Below are 15,975 nucleotides of genomic sequence, written 5' to 3'. Positions count from 1 at the left end.
GTGTGTGTGTCTTCCCCCAATCTGTGTTTCTCAGTGTGTGTGTGTGTCTGTGTCTCTCTGTTTCTCTGTGTGTGTGTGTCTCTCTCTCCCTCTGTGTGTGTGTCTTTCTCTGTGTGTCTCTGTACATGTGTGTCTCTCTCTGTGTCTCTCTCTGTGTCTCTCTCTGTGTCTCTGTCTCTCTCTGTCTCTCTCTGTCTCTCTCTCTCTCTCTCTCTCTCTCTCTCTCTCTCTCTCTCTCAGGGGTCGGTGGGAATCATGTACACATAGCACTCTCATTTGTTAACAAGCAGAGAATGAATGAGCCTCATCTGAGTTCCATTCAACCAGGCTGAGAAGTGTGGTGTGTTTTTAAACTCAGCAGTGGCCGTATCTCTGGGAAGTCATTATTCTTGTGCTATGCTGGCTTCAGTGGTACCCTCCAGAACCATGTGTGTAGGCTCGTTTCTCTTCCACCAGACACCTGGCTTCATGTCCAGCTTGTGATCCCTCGAGGCTCTTCCTGAGGCCCCTGCGTCCTTCCCAGCCCCGGATGGTTCATATACAGGTGAGTATGTCATTTATCAGTTAAGTGAGCAGTCAGCAGAGATGGTCTCCACACCCCCACACACCCAGGCCTGGCTCAGCCTGCCCTTCCCAGGTACCAGGCCTGGCTTGGCCCCACATACCCTCCATGCTCCACTTAGCCTGCTGCTCTTCAACCTGCAGACTCTGGTTGATGGCCTCCAGGATGACCCCTAGCTTGCGCCTCTGGCTGGCTGAGGTCAGAGAGATTTCCTCCACTTCCAGCTTGAGGGATGACAGCTTCTCTAAAAGCAAAAGGACAGTCAGGGCCAGGAAGTGGGCCCAGCGGCTGTCACGGGGACTGTCTGTGAGAACAATCCCGACAGCACTTACAGTACACGGAGCTATGGGCACATGGTGCTAAGTCCTGGGCAACCCCAGAAGCCTTCATCAAATGTGCTCATCACCCAAGGAACCCCCATCCACATAAGAAATGGGGGTGCCAAGGGGGACACGGACCATGTATGTGAGCAGGTTGCAACCCTTTGAGCCATCCCTTCTGGCCCACCTCACCCTGACCATTCTACCCACATCTCAGTCTCTGCCATGCGGTGGCCATGCCATTCCCACAGGGCAGCATGGCTGAGTGGTTAACACTACACTCCTAGGCTGCTATGTCAACCTCAGCTTTCTCCACTGAGACCTGGGTATGTCATTCTGTGTCTGGGAGCCTTGGCCTCACCCATAGCCAGGGAGAGGAATGAATAGGAGTGAGCTGTTCAGAAAGCTGACAGTGCCTGCACCCTGAGAAGTACCCAGAAGCCTCATCGGAGGCAGGAGGATCACTCTGGAGCCTGTCTGCTAAGCTCTATAGAATTGTGGTTTGAGCAGGCTCTGGAAACATGGTTCTGGGCCCTACTGCTTCAGGACTCTGCTTACACAAGACATCTGCAGACCAGACATGGGTAGGAAAACCAGCCAGAGGCAGGAACTTGGCCTGACTTTGGATACCACTTCCAGGCACACTGGGGCCACCCCTGGGTCTACCTCTGGAATGTCTCACCCAGGATAGCCTGGGTCCATCCAGCAGCACAGGACACTCTAAGGTCAGAGATGCTCCAGCTCCTAAAACTATCAGACACTTCTTAAATGCTGTCGAGGTTAGTGCTGCAGAAGGCGTGGCAGCACAAACAGTAGCCACTGGTTGGAACCACAGCTCTGCCTTGCCATGGCCGAGTGTGGGCAGGGTCTCCCTCTTCTCAGCTTGATAATCTAGAATGCCATAGAGGGGATCCCCTTCATTCATGGCTGTGGTGGTACAGAAAGCCGTTTGTGGGGGCCAAGGCAGGTGCACTTGGCTTCAAATCCCTGGAAGCAGCTGTTTAGGAAACATGGGTGCGGTGGGGTGGGACCTGAGCTGCAGCTTACGGAACAGGTGGTGCAGAATGAGCCCATCAAACATGTCCTCCTCCAGGCTGCGGACCACAATGTGCTCTGGGAGGAGTGTGGTGTTGATCCATTCCATCAGCACCTGCTGGTCACAAGGGACAGCTGACAGGATTAGGAATCACCTGGTCAGGTCAGCAATTCCTACCCACTCTTCGAGGTTTGGTCAAGTGGTAGCTCTTCCAGAAAGTTCTCCCTGATCTCCCTAGTCATTTGGAACCTGCTCTGAGCTCTCAAAGACACCCCACCCCCAGATATCCTAGACAGCTGCCTGAGTCCTGATGAGCTATCATCCTGGTACGTGAGGATTCGGTACCTGACAGTAGCCACCACTGTAGCAAACACCTAAACCTGGAAGCATGGCTGGGGAGTTGGGTAATGGCAAGAGATGCCAATGGGCACTTGGTTACAAAGCCTAGGCTGCCTCCAAGAGAAGGCTGTAGAAACAGAGAGATTTTCGGAAGAAAGAGGGGGTGTGTTGTTGGAATGGAAGGGAGCAGTGTTGGGGCGGGGTGTGGACAAGGGTGTGGTGTCTATAAGTCAGAAGCACCAAGCCTGGCTCCAGAGACTTCAGGGCTGGAGATGGTGGCGTACCTTCTGCAGTTCTTCAAACTTGGGGTTCCTCTTGGAATTGGGCGATAGATATTTCTTCTTTTCTCCTGGAAGCAGAGGTGGGAAGTGTGTGTGAGAATCCTGAGGGCCCTTGGTAACTACCTCCCTTCAGGTCACTCACTGACCCCGGGCCCCTGGTGGAGCCTAGTGCTGCCTCTCATTCATATTTCCTCATGAGCACTTCACACTGGGAGTGCACCCTTAAACTCAGAGGTCACCCCTTACCCTGAAGGCCATGAATCAGATGTGTAGCATCTTTTAGAAACCCTGCCTACCTGCCTAGAGTGAAAAACAACCCAAGAGAGCAAGGAGCATGCCAGGCCGAGGTGGGTATCACCCATGCTGCCAAGCAGCACCAGCCAGGGTGGATCACTGAGGCCCTCCCTGTACCCACTTTGGCGTTGTCATCTATGTATCCATCCATTCATCCATCCATCTATCCACCATCTATCATCTATCCATCATTCATCCACCATCCATCCATCCACCATCCATCCATCCATCACATTCATCCACCATCCATCCATCTACCATCCATCCATCCATCCATCCATCCATCCATCACATTCATCCACCATCCATCCATCTACCATCCATCCATTCACCATCCATCCATCCATCCATCACATTCATCCACCATCCATCCATCCATCACATTCATCCACCATCCATCCATCTACCATCCATCCATTCACCATCCATCCATCCATCACATTCATCCACCATCCATCCATCCATCACATTCATCCACCATCCATTCATCCACCATCCATCCATCCACCATCCATCCATCTACCATCCATCCATCTACCATCCATCCATCCATCACGTTCATCCACCATCCATCCATCTACCATCCATCCATCTACCATCCATCTATCCATCCATCACGTTCATCCACCATCTATCCATACACCATCCATCCATCCACCATCCATCCATCCATCACATTCATCCACCTATCCATCATCCACCCATTACCTTCCCTGAGGCCTTGGTCAGCAGGGTCTCCACATTTTAAATTTGTAGAACCAACAAAGCATCAGGCCCAGAGGGACTTTTGTGGGTCAGCTGATCTCAATGAACATGAAGAAACTGAATCAGGAAATGGGGCTGACTTGCCCAAGCTCATAAAATATAACCTGCTATATGACTCCCTAGACACATGATCTCCCAAACCCAGGAGCATGCTCACTCCTGGTGGGAGGAGACACAGAACACTGCAGTCATGTGCTGGCCTGATAACATGAGTGAGCTAGTGAAGGAATATGGAGTGAGGGAAGGAAAAGGGAGAGAGGGAGGGATAAATGTGTGGATGGTGTGTGGATGAAGGGATGGATGATTCATGGATGAGTGGACAAGATGAATAGAGAATAGATGATAGGTGGGTAGATGGTGGAGGAATGGATGGATGAGTGGATGATAGATGGATGGATGAATATATGGACGGATGGATGGTGGATGGATGGATGGATGACATAGGTTGTGAATGGATGGATGGGTGGTGGATTATGGATGATGAATGTATGTATGTATGGATGGATGGATGGATGAATGGATGGATAGATGTATGTATGTATGTATGTATGTATGTATGTATGTATGTATGTATGTATACATGGGTGGTCACCAGATACAGCCTGTCCCATTCTAGTGAGCTAATCACACATTCTTTCCCTCCCCTGATCCAACAACTCTGTCCCACCAGGACCAGCACCTCGTGGGAGCTCTTCCTCCGTGGGCTGAGCTACCTCCTTTGGGAGCTGCAACAGGTCGTAGAGGAATTCTGACTCCATCTTCTTCCTTGCCTTCCCTGGAAGAGACAGGAGAGTGCATTACTGTCCCCAAGGTCAAGACTCACCATGTGCTCACTCTCTCATTCAGACTGGGAGAGGTGGAGAATGGGAGCCCAAACTCTGATTGGACAAGACACCAAGGGCCAACCAAGTGTGAGGAGTGAGGCCTGGTCTGAGACACCTGAAGCCAGCCAAGCCTTGCAGGGGCAGACAAGCTACCAGGCTGTGATGATTAATACTGATTTTTCGCCTTGGCAGAATCTAGGCTCACCTGATAGGCAAGGCTCTGGGCATGCCTAGATCCCCTCAGTGTAAGAAGGAAAGCACTGTCCCATGGGCTGGTCCTGGGCTGAGTGAAAATGGAGTCAGTGAGCTGAGAAGCCTCATTTGTCGCTCCTCTTCCCAATACAGTGTGACCAGTGGCCCCCTGTTCCCTCTGAAGGGGCTGTGCCTTCAAAGTGGGAGCTAGAGAAAGCCTCCCTCTTTTTTTTTTTTTTTTTTTTTTTCAATCCAGGTCAGAACTCCAGCTTCCACAGAGCATCAGACAAATGTGGGAAGGGAGCTCTGGGTTAACCTGTATGAGGGTAAGAGCCTACTAGTCAGGTGGAGTGGCTGTCCATCCCTTCAGGGTCTGGGAATCCAAGACAGGTAAAAACAGATCAGACTCTCCCAGATGTAGATGGGGTGGGCCAGACTGAAGGCCAAAGCCACCCAGACATGTTCCCCATTCTGTGCTGGCTTGATTTACAGAGGGAGACTGGTTCATCTGGCCTCCAGTTTTGAATGAGGCTTTCTCTGATTGGCTTGGCACCCTCAGACTTGGGGTGTGGTCTGTCAGGGCTTTTGCTCACGAAGCCCAGAGCACATGCTTCTTGTGAAAGACCAGCATTCTCTCCTCATCCTTGTGATGGGCAGTGTCAGGCCGGAGACCAGCAGTGCGTCATGTCTTCCCCACCCCCAGCCCCAGCCTCATGATGAGTAGTGTCAGGCCCAAGACTGAGACCAGCAGTCCCATCCCACCCCAGCATCCCATCCCCCACAGTCAGCTCATGGTGAGCACTGTCAGGCCTGCCCACCCCCAGAAAGGATCAGATTCAGAAGTTATTGGACCCCTTCTGGTTCTCTAACCTACTTCTGGTTCTTCCGCCCACTTCCCCTCTGGAAGTTTCATTTGCTGCATGGCCACCTTTGACTCTTCCCTTATGTCCCTCATTCAGCCTCTGCGTCTGCCGGAGATTCCCAGGCTCACTCAGATATTTGAGGTCTGGGGTCAAACCAGAAGAAATTAAAACAAAGAGCCTGAGAGTTTAGAGTTGTGGTGAAGAAGAAGCACTGGGGTTGGGTGGGGGGCGACTGAGAGCCACAAACTGGCTACAGTCTGGGAACCTCGGGAAACTGAGTCCTACCCTGAACCCAAGAGCAAAAGGACAGAGCCCCTGGGAATGAGCCGCAGACCTCATGAACTGAACAAGAGGAAAGAGAGTTGGGCTGGGTTAGGGAGCCTGGGCCCCAGTCAGCTCCTCCCCCTCAGGCTGGGTGACTATAGCCCATCACACTTTCTCTTTGGCCCTGATGCAACTTTACAGGGAGAGGCTAGACCCTGTGTCCAGCCAAGTACACACGGACTTGAAACTGCCTCTGGTGACCAGTTCCAGGTGGGTCCCTTCCCTGCCCCATACAGCAGTTTCTTCATGGTAGGGAACTCAGCTTTCTCTCATGCAGTGAAGCTCTGAGGGGCCCTGGTCTGAAAACTGCTTATCTGGCTATGGGGGAGGTAGTCAGAGCCTCTGTGTGGGGATGGGTCTCACAGCTCCTCAGTAAGATGATGTAACGGCCTCAGCAGTGTGGCCAGACTCGGGGCTCCCCTTGGCAGACCTCCTTGCTATGAGGTCCCATCTGAGATGTGCCTCTCTGCCTTCCTCTCTGAGAGCCAGTACCCGGGCATGTGAACAGGTAGAAGACTCTAATAGCTCAGGGGTCCCACAGGCCAAAGACTAGATGCACTCACCCGCTGCTTCTTTTCAAACCAGGAAATGGAGCCCACTAGCTCAGAGAGCGAGCAGGTTCCCCACCGAGACAGGCTCCGCGTCAGGAGGTGGAAGGCAGGGCTTCTTCTGTTCACTTCCTCTGCCACCCTAGTGGCTCCAGACAGCTTCCTCCTCTAAGTTGCTGGTGAGCGAGGTACCCTAAATCCACTGAAAGACTGTCAGAACCCCAGCCCTTGCCCTGCCCCTTGTCTTCCACGACTCCGTGGCATCTTGGGGTCTCCCATACTTCCCTCCCTGCTCCTGCCTCTCAATGTCCAATCGCTCCAACAGAGAACTGTGAGCTCTCCACTGCCTTTTTCTCATAATGCCCAACCTGTACCTCTGAGCTTCCTCTGAGCGACACTCCAACCAAGCTTGTTTGTTTGCTTGCTTGCATGCTTGATTGATTGATTGATTGATTGATTGACTGACTGACTGACTGCAAAACAGTCTCATGTAACCCAGGCTGACCTCAAATTCACCAAGCTGAGGTGGACCTTCAACTCCTGATTCTCCTGCCTCGATCTTTTACATGCCTGGGTTACGGGCAGGAGGCACTACACCCAGCCAACAGTTCTTAAATAAAAGCCAGTCTACAGGTCTCGGCCCGAGTCTCTGCACCCATAAGCTGCATTCCACAGCCTCCCCAGCCCTCCCGTCCTCTCTCCATAAACCTCACTGACACCTGCCTGTTCTCTGCCAGTGCCACAGGCTTTTACTTTGATGTCACACAGCTCATCCCCAGGTCTTGTAAGCTCTGCTCAGCTCTTCACAAGGCTCACAACTCATTCCTGACATGAGCTTTGGTGCCTCCTCCTATAGGAATCCTTCCACAGTATCCTTATCTTGTACAAGAAGCTTGGGCCTGGAACCATGCTGGATCAGCCGAAGACACTGGCCGGTGCCCGAGAGCTGTCTCTCCATCAAACCAGGAGTTCTGCAGGGAGGGGCTCACCTTTCCCGCTCACTATTAAAAGCCAGTGCCTACAATAGCACCTAGCACAGAATGGTCTCAATGAACATATTCTGATGGCTATTGCTTAAAGGACTGCGTTAATCACTTGTTGCTATGACAAGCTGCTTGGTGGAGGCTGGAGATATAGCTCAAATGATAGAGTGTCTGCCAAGCATGCAGGAAGCCCTGAGTTCAATCCCCAGTACCTCTAGGCATGGTAGCTGACATGTGTGACCCAGCTCTCAGAAGCTGGAGGCATGAGGATCAGAAGTTCAAGGCCAGCCTAGGCTTCAAGAGTATACAAGACACTGTCTTTAAAAAAGAAAATCCCCCTGGCACTGAGCAAAGAGACACCTTGTTGGTAGTGGTGTTCTTCAATCAGTCAGGGACAGAGCAGATGGCAGTCCTTCCTCCATCCTAGCTTGATACCTAGCTTGGTGGACAAAGCTGTCTTATGCCTGGGACACATAAAAATCAAATCAAATCCAGGGAGCACAGCATGGGAGAAAAAAAGACAGACAGAGACCTGCGTGGCCTGCAGTCCACCATTCCATGCAGTGTAGGTGGGGAAAGACACCCAGACATGACCTCCACTCCACAGCATGGGTGGGCCATAGACACACAGCCTGCCTACCACTATGGAGCCCAGTATGAGAGGAAAAACAGAGACCTGTAGAGCCATGCTACCTACAGACCAGTCCTTGAATAGGTGGCATAAGCAGGTCACAGAAACCAGCTTGCCACCATGCCACAAAGTATGGATGGACAATGTCACCCAGGGGCCCCACCATCCACATGGCCAGTCTTCAGCAGGAGCCAGCACAATGTGCAAATATGTGGTGAACAGATAGATGGGGGAGAAAGAGGAGTGGAGCGGCTTGGGCATTGTGAAGAGAGATGGAACTGGAGACTGGAGGGTGGACAGGAGGAGCCCATTGTGAGTGGCCAGCCCAGCCACCTGGGCCATGGTGAGGTCCCAGCCTGAGCTGCAGCTGAGGGCTATGACTGGGTCGATGACTTCTCAGTGGCAGGAGTTAATGTCGATGTCTGTCACTCATATTACCACTAGAGAACACGGGGACATCCCTAGCCAATGTAGCCACAGGGGACCACATGGATGTCCAGGGGCTGTATAGAACTAGCCTTGCCACTCATTGGCTGAAGCTCTGAAGAGCTGGCCCCACATCTCACTGGTGGTAGCACAAGGGAGAGCAGGCCCTGTGCCTCTCCCAGGCAGCACAGTGGAGCTGGCCCTGGTGGTGGGGGTGGGGGTGGGGGTGAGCAGGTCCCAAGGGGATGAGTGTGGAAGAGCTGACCCACCCCTGTCTGCCCTGATACCCCATACCCCTCACCACCTCCAGCAGTTAGGAAAGCTGTCCACAGGCTCATGGTGGGGGAGAGCTGGCCCTGCCCCTCACCAGCTGCAGCACTTGGGAGAACGGGCCCTGGACGCGACTGGACAGCACAACAGAGACAACCCTGGTGGTGGGAGCACAGGTGGGCCAGCCTGTGAGAGGGTGAGAGCTCAGGAGAGCTGGCCCTGTCATTTATCTGCCTTGAGGTGGCTGTTGGCATTCCTTCTAGGCTCCACCCCACAGTTACCTGGCAACAGCCAGGTGTGCCTGACTCATTATAAAAGGGGCTGCTTGCCCTCTCCTTTCTCTCTTCTTTTACCCTCTTTTCCCTCTCTCCTTATTTCCCACCCCTCTCTCTCCACGTGCTCATGGCCATCCTCTCTCTCTCTCTCTTTCTCTCTCTCTCTCTCTCTCTCTCTCTCTCTCTCTCTCTCTCTCTCCCTGTCTCTCTCTCTGTCTCTCTTTCTTTATCTCTCTCTATATATATATTCCTTTCTTTGTCTCTACTACCCCCTCAACTCCCCTCCCCATATCCTAAATAAACTCTATTCTATACTATACCACCGTGTGACTGGTCCCTCAAGGGGGAAGGAATGCCTCAGCATGGGCCCGCAGAGGAACCCCCTTCCCCCACACAACATTGTGCCTCCACCAAACGTAACCCTACCTTCTTTTTCTTTTTTAGTGGCATGGGTGCAGGGGTGGTGCCCTCTTCCTCTTGCCCCCCTGCCACCTGCTGCAGTTGGGAGAGCTGGCTCTGTACCTCACCTGGGCAACCTTTGTACCTACTCCTGTTCCAGCGGTGCTGGCCCTGATGGCAAAGATGTGGGTGAGCCAGCCCCAAAGGTGTGAGAATATAAAAGCTGGCCCAGACCCTCAAAGGAAGTGGGAGGGCAGCCATGCTCGGGATCCGTGTTGTTGAGTGGCACTCAGAACTCAGGTCTGATGTTCTGGGTGGTTTCTGAGCCCTCTGACCCCTGCAGTCAGTGTTGGATCATGCAGTCAGCACATTCAAGCATGGAAACTAGAGTGTGTTCCATGGTTTCATGAAGGAAACACAACACCATATGGGCTCACCAGAAGGGATGGCACTGTATCCAGTTCAGCAGATTGGGAGGACTCTGAAGCCCAGAAAGCAAGTGACCAATGAATACTGCGTCCAGAAAGAGGAAATTGCTGGAGAAAGGCTGAACTAGGGACATGGCAACACATGATGATTGGCAGAAGGTACAGAAAGAGGAACATGCCCCCAACACCCACCACATACACTTCCCTGCCAACAGCCCCTCCCCCAAGAAAGACCAGCAGCAGGGTCCAAGAGGGATCAGGACAGGGAACAGGAGTAGGTACGAAGGTGGATGGGACAATCAGGAGCAGTGGTCATCATGGCTTCCTGGCCCTGACAGCTCCCCTCTAGGAGCTGACTCAGTAGTCGGTGTCATTCATTGACAGGAGCCACCTGCAGCATGCCACCCCACCCCCTACCCCCGAGCCTTTCATGGCCATCACAGACTCTCTAGGACTGGATTGGGTCCTTAAAGAATATGCTATCAATCTCACTGGCAGGCTGTGTGTCTTTAGGAATAGACACTGGGGGTTGGCTTCTCACTCTGGTGGATTTAGTAGCTATGAGAGAGAAGAATCCTGAGAGAGACCCACAGATGTGGTGACATAATCTCTGGGAATCGCTTGCAGCCAAGAGTTCACAACCTTGGTTCAACTGGGGCTTCTGCACAAGATACCATGGGTGGGGCTATTCCAACATTGTGGTGGGCCTGCTCTTGGGGCACCTGGACAGTCTGACACATAGGAAGAACCAGCCCAGGTTTTGCACTCTCAGATGAGCTCTGGTCAGCCTACTGAGGAGACTTACGATGGTGTTAAAGGTGTCCCAGTGCCAGGGCTGCAGGGCAGATGCAGCTGAGAGACCAATGTAGAACCTCAATCCATCCTGTGAGCCATGGGATTGTGACACAGACTAAAGTCACAGCCCATGAAGTCCCCACAGGAAGGCAGGGCATTGTGTACGGAGAAAGGATCTGAACATTCCAAATCCCAGGAAAGACTTTGTAACCATGAGGCCCACCCCAGGTCAACAGAAAAAGACCCTGCCTGCCTCGGAAGGTCCCAGCAGCCATTTGAGGTGTCTGCCCTACAGAGAATGCCAATCTCCTCCCTCCAGACGACTCCAGACCCCACACCTCCAGGCTCACAACTGCCATAGGAACCATTCAGTCTGGAAGCCTGTAGAGCTGCCTGGGGGCTCAACCCAGTAGCCCTCCTCTTTACTGTATGGTTTTGAGTAGGCTGAGCAGGGCTGGGCTAGATAGTGTGGCCCTGACCGGCTCTCTCCACATCTGTAGCCAGCTGGCAGTTGATTATGACAGCCTCACTCCCAGGCTCCCAAGAAGCAGGGTTTATGGCTGTTGACGGCATGACCTTCATTTCCAGCAGGGAATACAGAGCCCAGAGACTCTTCAAATCTTCTTTAGTGTCACTTTTGTTATTGTCCCTTTGGGCGAAGCAAGCCAGACTGCCAACACAAGAGCCAGCACAGGAAGGTGTTACCCGAGGGCACGGATAGAGGGGTGGGGGTTGCTGTAACATCTCTATCAACCAATACCGAAGTGAGTTTGGGCTCAAGATGCAGGGTCAGGGCCGTGCTCAACAGGGTCTAGCCCAAAGCCAGCAGGCTGTGGACAATTGATCCGGCACTGAAACAGATGGCCACCCACTAAGGATCTACTCATTCAACAGCAGAGAAAGCTAAACCAATCCAGCAGCCTTGAGGGCAGCGACCATGACAGAGGATCATACCAAACCAGTCCCAGACCAGGGTCCACAGGATGGCTTGCTATCCTGGGGGAGGAGTAAAGCATTTGTATTTCAAAAAAAAAAAAAAAAAAAAGCCAGGCCTTGAGATCTCCACTTTGGCTCATCTAAAAAGCAAGTTGAAGCTCTAAGGGTGTGTCTACTGCCTCTGTAGAGAAAGGTGGAGGAGAAGGAACCTTGCTAGTAGGAGTCCAAGGACTTCAGCTGCTTCCATGTGATCTTCTTACCAGAGCACAGCTGCTCACCTCACCTGAAGCTCAGTCAGCAAGTGGGGTTCTTGATCCAAATCTCTCTCTCTCTCTCTCTCTCTCTCTCTCTCTCTCTCTCTCTCTCTCTCTCTCTCACACACACACACACACACACAGAGGCTGCAGCCAAGATGACATCATCAACGAGACACCTAGCTCTTCTCCCTTATGGCTGCTATCAAGTCAACAGGAGCCAGTGGGCAAGTCACAGCAGGTAAGCTTCCCACGAATACATGGCTTGTAGTGAACTGATGGATTGCACCCCCTGGTGCACAGGACAGTCAGAGTGTTCAGGCTCATCAATACTACCTATGAGGCTATCTATCCATCCAGTGTGCCCTAAACATTCTATTTCTACTGATAGATCCATGACATGACAACAGTGGGCAGCCCTGTTCCAGATGTCTTATGGGGGCACCTCTATGCTAGTCCATGGCCCTCTGGAGATCTACTTGTCTAGAAATCTAAGGACAATCCCTCCCAAATGAAACTGTAGGGGTTGACCTTTCTCTTGCAGCTAAGGAAGAGGTCTCATGCTTGGTGGTAGAGGCTCTTTGGATGCCAAGACAAGGCCATGTATGCCATGCCTGGACCCCAAGGCTACCTACTGGGGACAGAAGGTCTACACGTGACCCTAGCAGTAGTTGCCCACAGCTCAGGCACTGGGTTCTTCTGAGCCAGTGGGTCCATGGAGGTTCCCTGTGTGCAAAGTGTACCAGGATGTTGGACAGTGGGCAGTGGAGATGTCTCAGTCCTGGCTTTAGAGCTGTGGGCACAGTGGTGCCCAGTTACATCACAACTTCCTTCTGTTGAGAAACTCAATCGCCAGCCCTCCCCGCCGCCCCACCAAAACCAGCTTGCCGGCAGTCCTAGTATAGGCTAAAACCTGAACAGGCTGTGGTTTGAATGTGTCCCTTACCAAAAGTTCACAAGTTGAGACTTATCCCTAGTCACATGCTAATGGTGTTTGGAGGCAGGGCTGAAGAGAGAGAAGCAGGATCAGATAAAGTTCTGAAAGTAGGGTTTTCAGGCTCGGTGCCATAAGAAAAAGGGGGACCTAAGCTAGAACTCTTAGTCTGCCATGAGATGTGCTCTGCCCTCTTGTCCCAGAAAGTCCATAACTCATGTCGATACCGCTGGAGAACATGCTCCCCAACCTCTAGGACCAGGAGCCAAACCCACCTCTGTGTTTTATAAATTACCGTCTCAGATGTTTTGTCATAACAGAAAACAAAACCAAGACAGTACCCCAAGCAACCACGGACTCTGAATTGTTCACCAGGCACTGTGTGTCATTCGAGATGTCAGTCCACAAAGCCAGTGAGTCACAATGTTCCGTGGTCAGTGGGGAGAGATGCACATGGGGCCGGACTCCAACAGTCTCTCAGCATAGATGTGGTGTTCATGAGCAAGTGTGGTACAGAGCAGATGCTCAGTAAACAGTGCCCTCTGTGTGGGGCCTACATAGGGGTCCCCACACCTTGCTCGGTGCAAAGACCACCCTTGATGGCGTTGATTGTAACTTCCTGAATCTCAAAGATGGAGCCTCTACAACAGGCTTCACCTTTCCAGTCCTAAGAGGTTGTCCCAGGGTAGCAGTGTCCTAGCTCTAGCCTGGGGAAGGTTGCACAGGTCACAGCATGTGGCCCCTTCCTTGTCTGAATTCCCTGTGGCCATAATCCCAGATGGGTGACAAAGGAAGGAGGGACCCCACACAAGCCCAGAAACTCCTCAACTGGGGAGCTTTACCAGAGACCTGACAACAGACAGTCAGCCCAGAAGAATGGGACAAAACATTTCTGTGAGAAATAAGGAATACAAAGGCCTGGGCAGCCTATGGAACCCTCATCTCTGTGTCCTCCTCTGAGCTGTCTTTGAGTTTCTACACATGTTCAACCACACCCTGCTGGGCCTTGTCACCCTAGTTTCCCAGAAGTCGTCCATACAGTCTCCTGATCCAGAGCTCAGCCATCTCTGACCACTCCACTGGCTCTGATCAATTAGGACTCACCTCCCAAACCCCAGAAAAAAGATCCACTGAGAAGAACCAATCAGAGGTCCCTGAAGGATCACATGTCACAGCTGGTCACAAATCACTGGTGTCTAGTATGTGCTAATTAGGGTTGGGTTTTTTTTTTTTTTTTTTCAACTTGACACATTCTTGAGTCAACTTGGCACAAACTGGAGTCATCTGGGAAGAAAGAGGCTCTACAGAGAAAACACCTCTACCAGATTGGCCTGTGGGATATTTTCTTGATGAATAGTTGATGTGGCAGGGGCTAGCCCACTGTGGGCAGTGTCACCCCTGGGCAGGTGGCCCTGGATTCTGTAAGAGAGCTGAGCAAGCCATGAAGAGCAAGCCAGTAAGCAGCACTCCTCTGAAGCTTCTGCTTCAGTTCCTGCCTCCCGGTTCCTGCCCCTCTGTAGTACCTGCCTTACTTCTTTCAGTGAAGGAGTGTCATGTAAAAGTATAAGCTGACACGAATCCTTTCTTCTCCAGGTTGGTTCTGGTGTTTATCAGCAAACTAAGACATTACACACACACACACACACACACACTTTTTCCTTAGGCAGGATCTCATGTAGCTCAGGCTAGCTTTGAATACACTCACTGTACAGCAGAGAGTGACCTTGAACTCCTGATCCTCCTGCCTCCAGCCCCCTGGTGCTGAGGCTATAGAGCTATGCCATCGTGTGTGATTATATAGTGTTGTGGTTTGATGTAGTAGCCTGGTCTGCTCTTCAACTCAAGGCCTTCTTCCTGTCTCAGATTCAAAAAAAAAAAAAAAAAAAAAAAAAAAAAAAAAAAACAAACAAACAAAAAAAAAAACCTGGAAGTATCTGGCCAAGGACTCTACCAGCTGATCTGTGGCCCCAGCTGCAGAGGAAAGATTTTCTTATCCCTTCATCAATAGTAACAGATAAAGCCTGTACAAAAGAAGTTGAGATGAACAGACTACCCCAGGAACTGGCAGTTTACCTCAGGGTGTCCCAGACTGAGCACAGTAACATTTGGGGACACTAATTCTTTCTTGTCCAGGGAGCTGTAGGATGTCTGTAGCAAGCTGAGCCTCCACAACAGGCTAGTAGCTCAGAGTTCTGAGAACCAATCCAGACGTTACAACACATGGCCTAGGGTCATGGTACTGAAGATGGCTGGTTTCTCTCCCTCCAAATTGGAAGGCTCTGGCAAATTAACCTACCAACAGTCACTGGAAAACAAAGCTGGGCTGGAGCCTAAGAGCCCATCCAATGCCTAAATCCTTCCCAGCCACAGTTTGTCATGTCTAGCTAATCTTTTAAGAGTCTACGTGTATGCACATGTGTTCTTTATGTTGTGAATCAGGGCACAACAATGTCATGGCATGTGTGTAGCAGTCAGAGGTGTCAGCTGTCAGGCACGCTGATGTTCGATGCTGTGTTCACCAGGGTAGTTGGCCCCTGAGTTTCCAGAGATTCTGTCTCCACTTGGGATCATGGACTCCCAATATCACACCCAGCAGATAAAGCAGGAGATTAAAGCTCAGGTCTTCCCAATTACCCAACAACCACCTTACCCATGGGCCATCTCTCAACCCTAGTCTGTCTGTTTAAATAGCATCACTGACTTGTTGTCCAGGCCAGCTATGCATTGTGGGTAGGGGAAACTGTTTTGAGATAGGCTCTCACTCTATAGCTCAGGCTACTCTGAATTATGTAGCCCAGGCTGGCCTTGAACTCTTGATTTCCCAGTGAGCATCACTTTGCCAAGAAAATGTACCAGAAGCGTGGGACTTCTTCAAGGGATGGGGTACAGAATGCCCAGTTGAGGTTGCCATCACAGGCTGGCGTTGATTTCCTATTCCTTCCACACAGAGAGTCAGAGAGCCCATCCCCCAGGCCTTCTGCTCCTCACCAGTATCTTCCTTCAGCCTCTGCCTGGTGGCATCAGAGGGAGAGTTCAAGCCATCCTGACCGTGTGAGATGATGCAGCCCCAGCTCTGGGCAGGGAGAACAGGCAGGAAACGTGTGAGAAGCAGCCCCGCAAAGAGCCAGGGGCCAGCTGGTGTATCGGAACTCATAACTAGAGTAAGTCAGAGCACACTGTGACACCCCCAGCTTCATCTCCCGCCTGAATGTCTGGCACAGGAAGCCACGCATTTGAGCTGTTGCAAGCACGCTGTCCCTGCTGTCTGCCAGGAGGGTCTGATCAAAGCACAGCCG

The 15,975-nt window shown here is 51.7% G+C and overlaps 1 protein-coding gene, 1 long non-coding RNA gene and 1 other non-coding gene across 4 annotated transcripts in view; 2 read left to right on the top strand and 1 right to left on the bottom strand.

The window, feature by feature from the left end:
• The window catches only part of Parvg (parvin gamma), a 21,482-nt gene extending 14,982 nt beyond the window's left edge, over positions 1-6,500 (bottom strand). Inside the window, exons 1-5 of one of the 2 annotated variants that reach the window (XM_076911779.1) lie at positions 6,364-6,500; positions 4,277-4,372; positions 2,542-2,606; positions 1,930-2,035; positions 666-806 (exon numbers count right to left, since the gene is read on the bottom strand). In XM_076911779.1, the coding sequence (XP_076767894.1) occupies positions 666-806; positions 1,930-2,035; positions 2,542-2,606; positions 4,277-4,355 (391 nt within the window). In that variant the 5' untranslated portion in view covers positions 4,356-4,372; positions 6,364-6,500. The remainder of the gene's footprint in view (positions 1-665; positions 807-1,929; positions 2,036-2,541; positions 2,607-4,276; positions 4,373-6,363) is intronic. The other variant, XM_034516901.2, reaches the window with a different exon arrangement.
• On the top strand, positions 5,894-7,395 carry LOC143434132 (uncharacterized). Its single transcript, XR_013103397.1, has 3 exons — positions 5,894-6,010; positions 6,386-6,527; positions 7,205-7,395. It is a non-coding gene; the product is annotated as an uncharacterized LOC143434132 (long non-coding RNA).
• Positions 7,396-7,664: 269 nt separating this feature from the next.
• On the top strand, positions 7,665-7,808 carry LOC117719415 (small nucleolar RNA SNORA48). Its single transcript, XR_004608151.1, has one exon. It is a non-coding gene; the product is annotated as a small nucleolar RNA SNORA48 (small nucleolar RNA).
• Positions 7,809-15,975: the final 8,167 nt, after the last annotated feature.

The sequence above is a fragment of the Arvicanthis niloticus genome, chromosome 13, assembly GCF_011762505.2.
Source record: "Arvicanthis niloticus isolate mArvNil1 chromosome 13, mArvNil1.pat.X, whole genome shotgun sequence".
In the NCBI taxonomy this organism is placed as follows: Eukaryota; Metazoa; Chordata; class Mammalia; order Rodentia; family Muridae; genus Arvicanthis; species Arvicanthis niloticus.
This window is presented reverse-complemented; position numbering and strand designations above follow the sequence as displayed.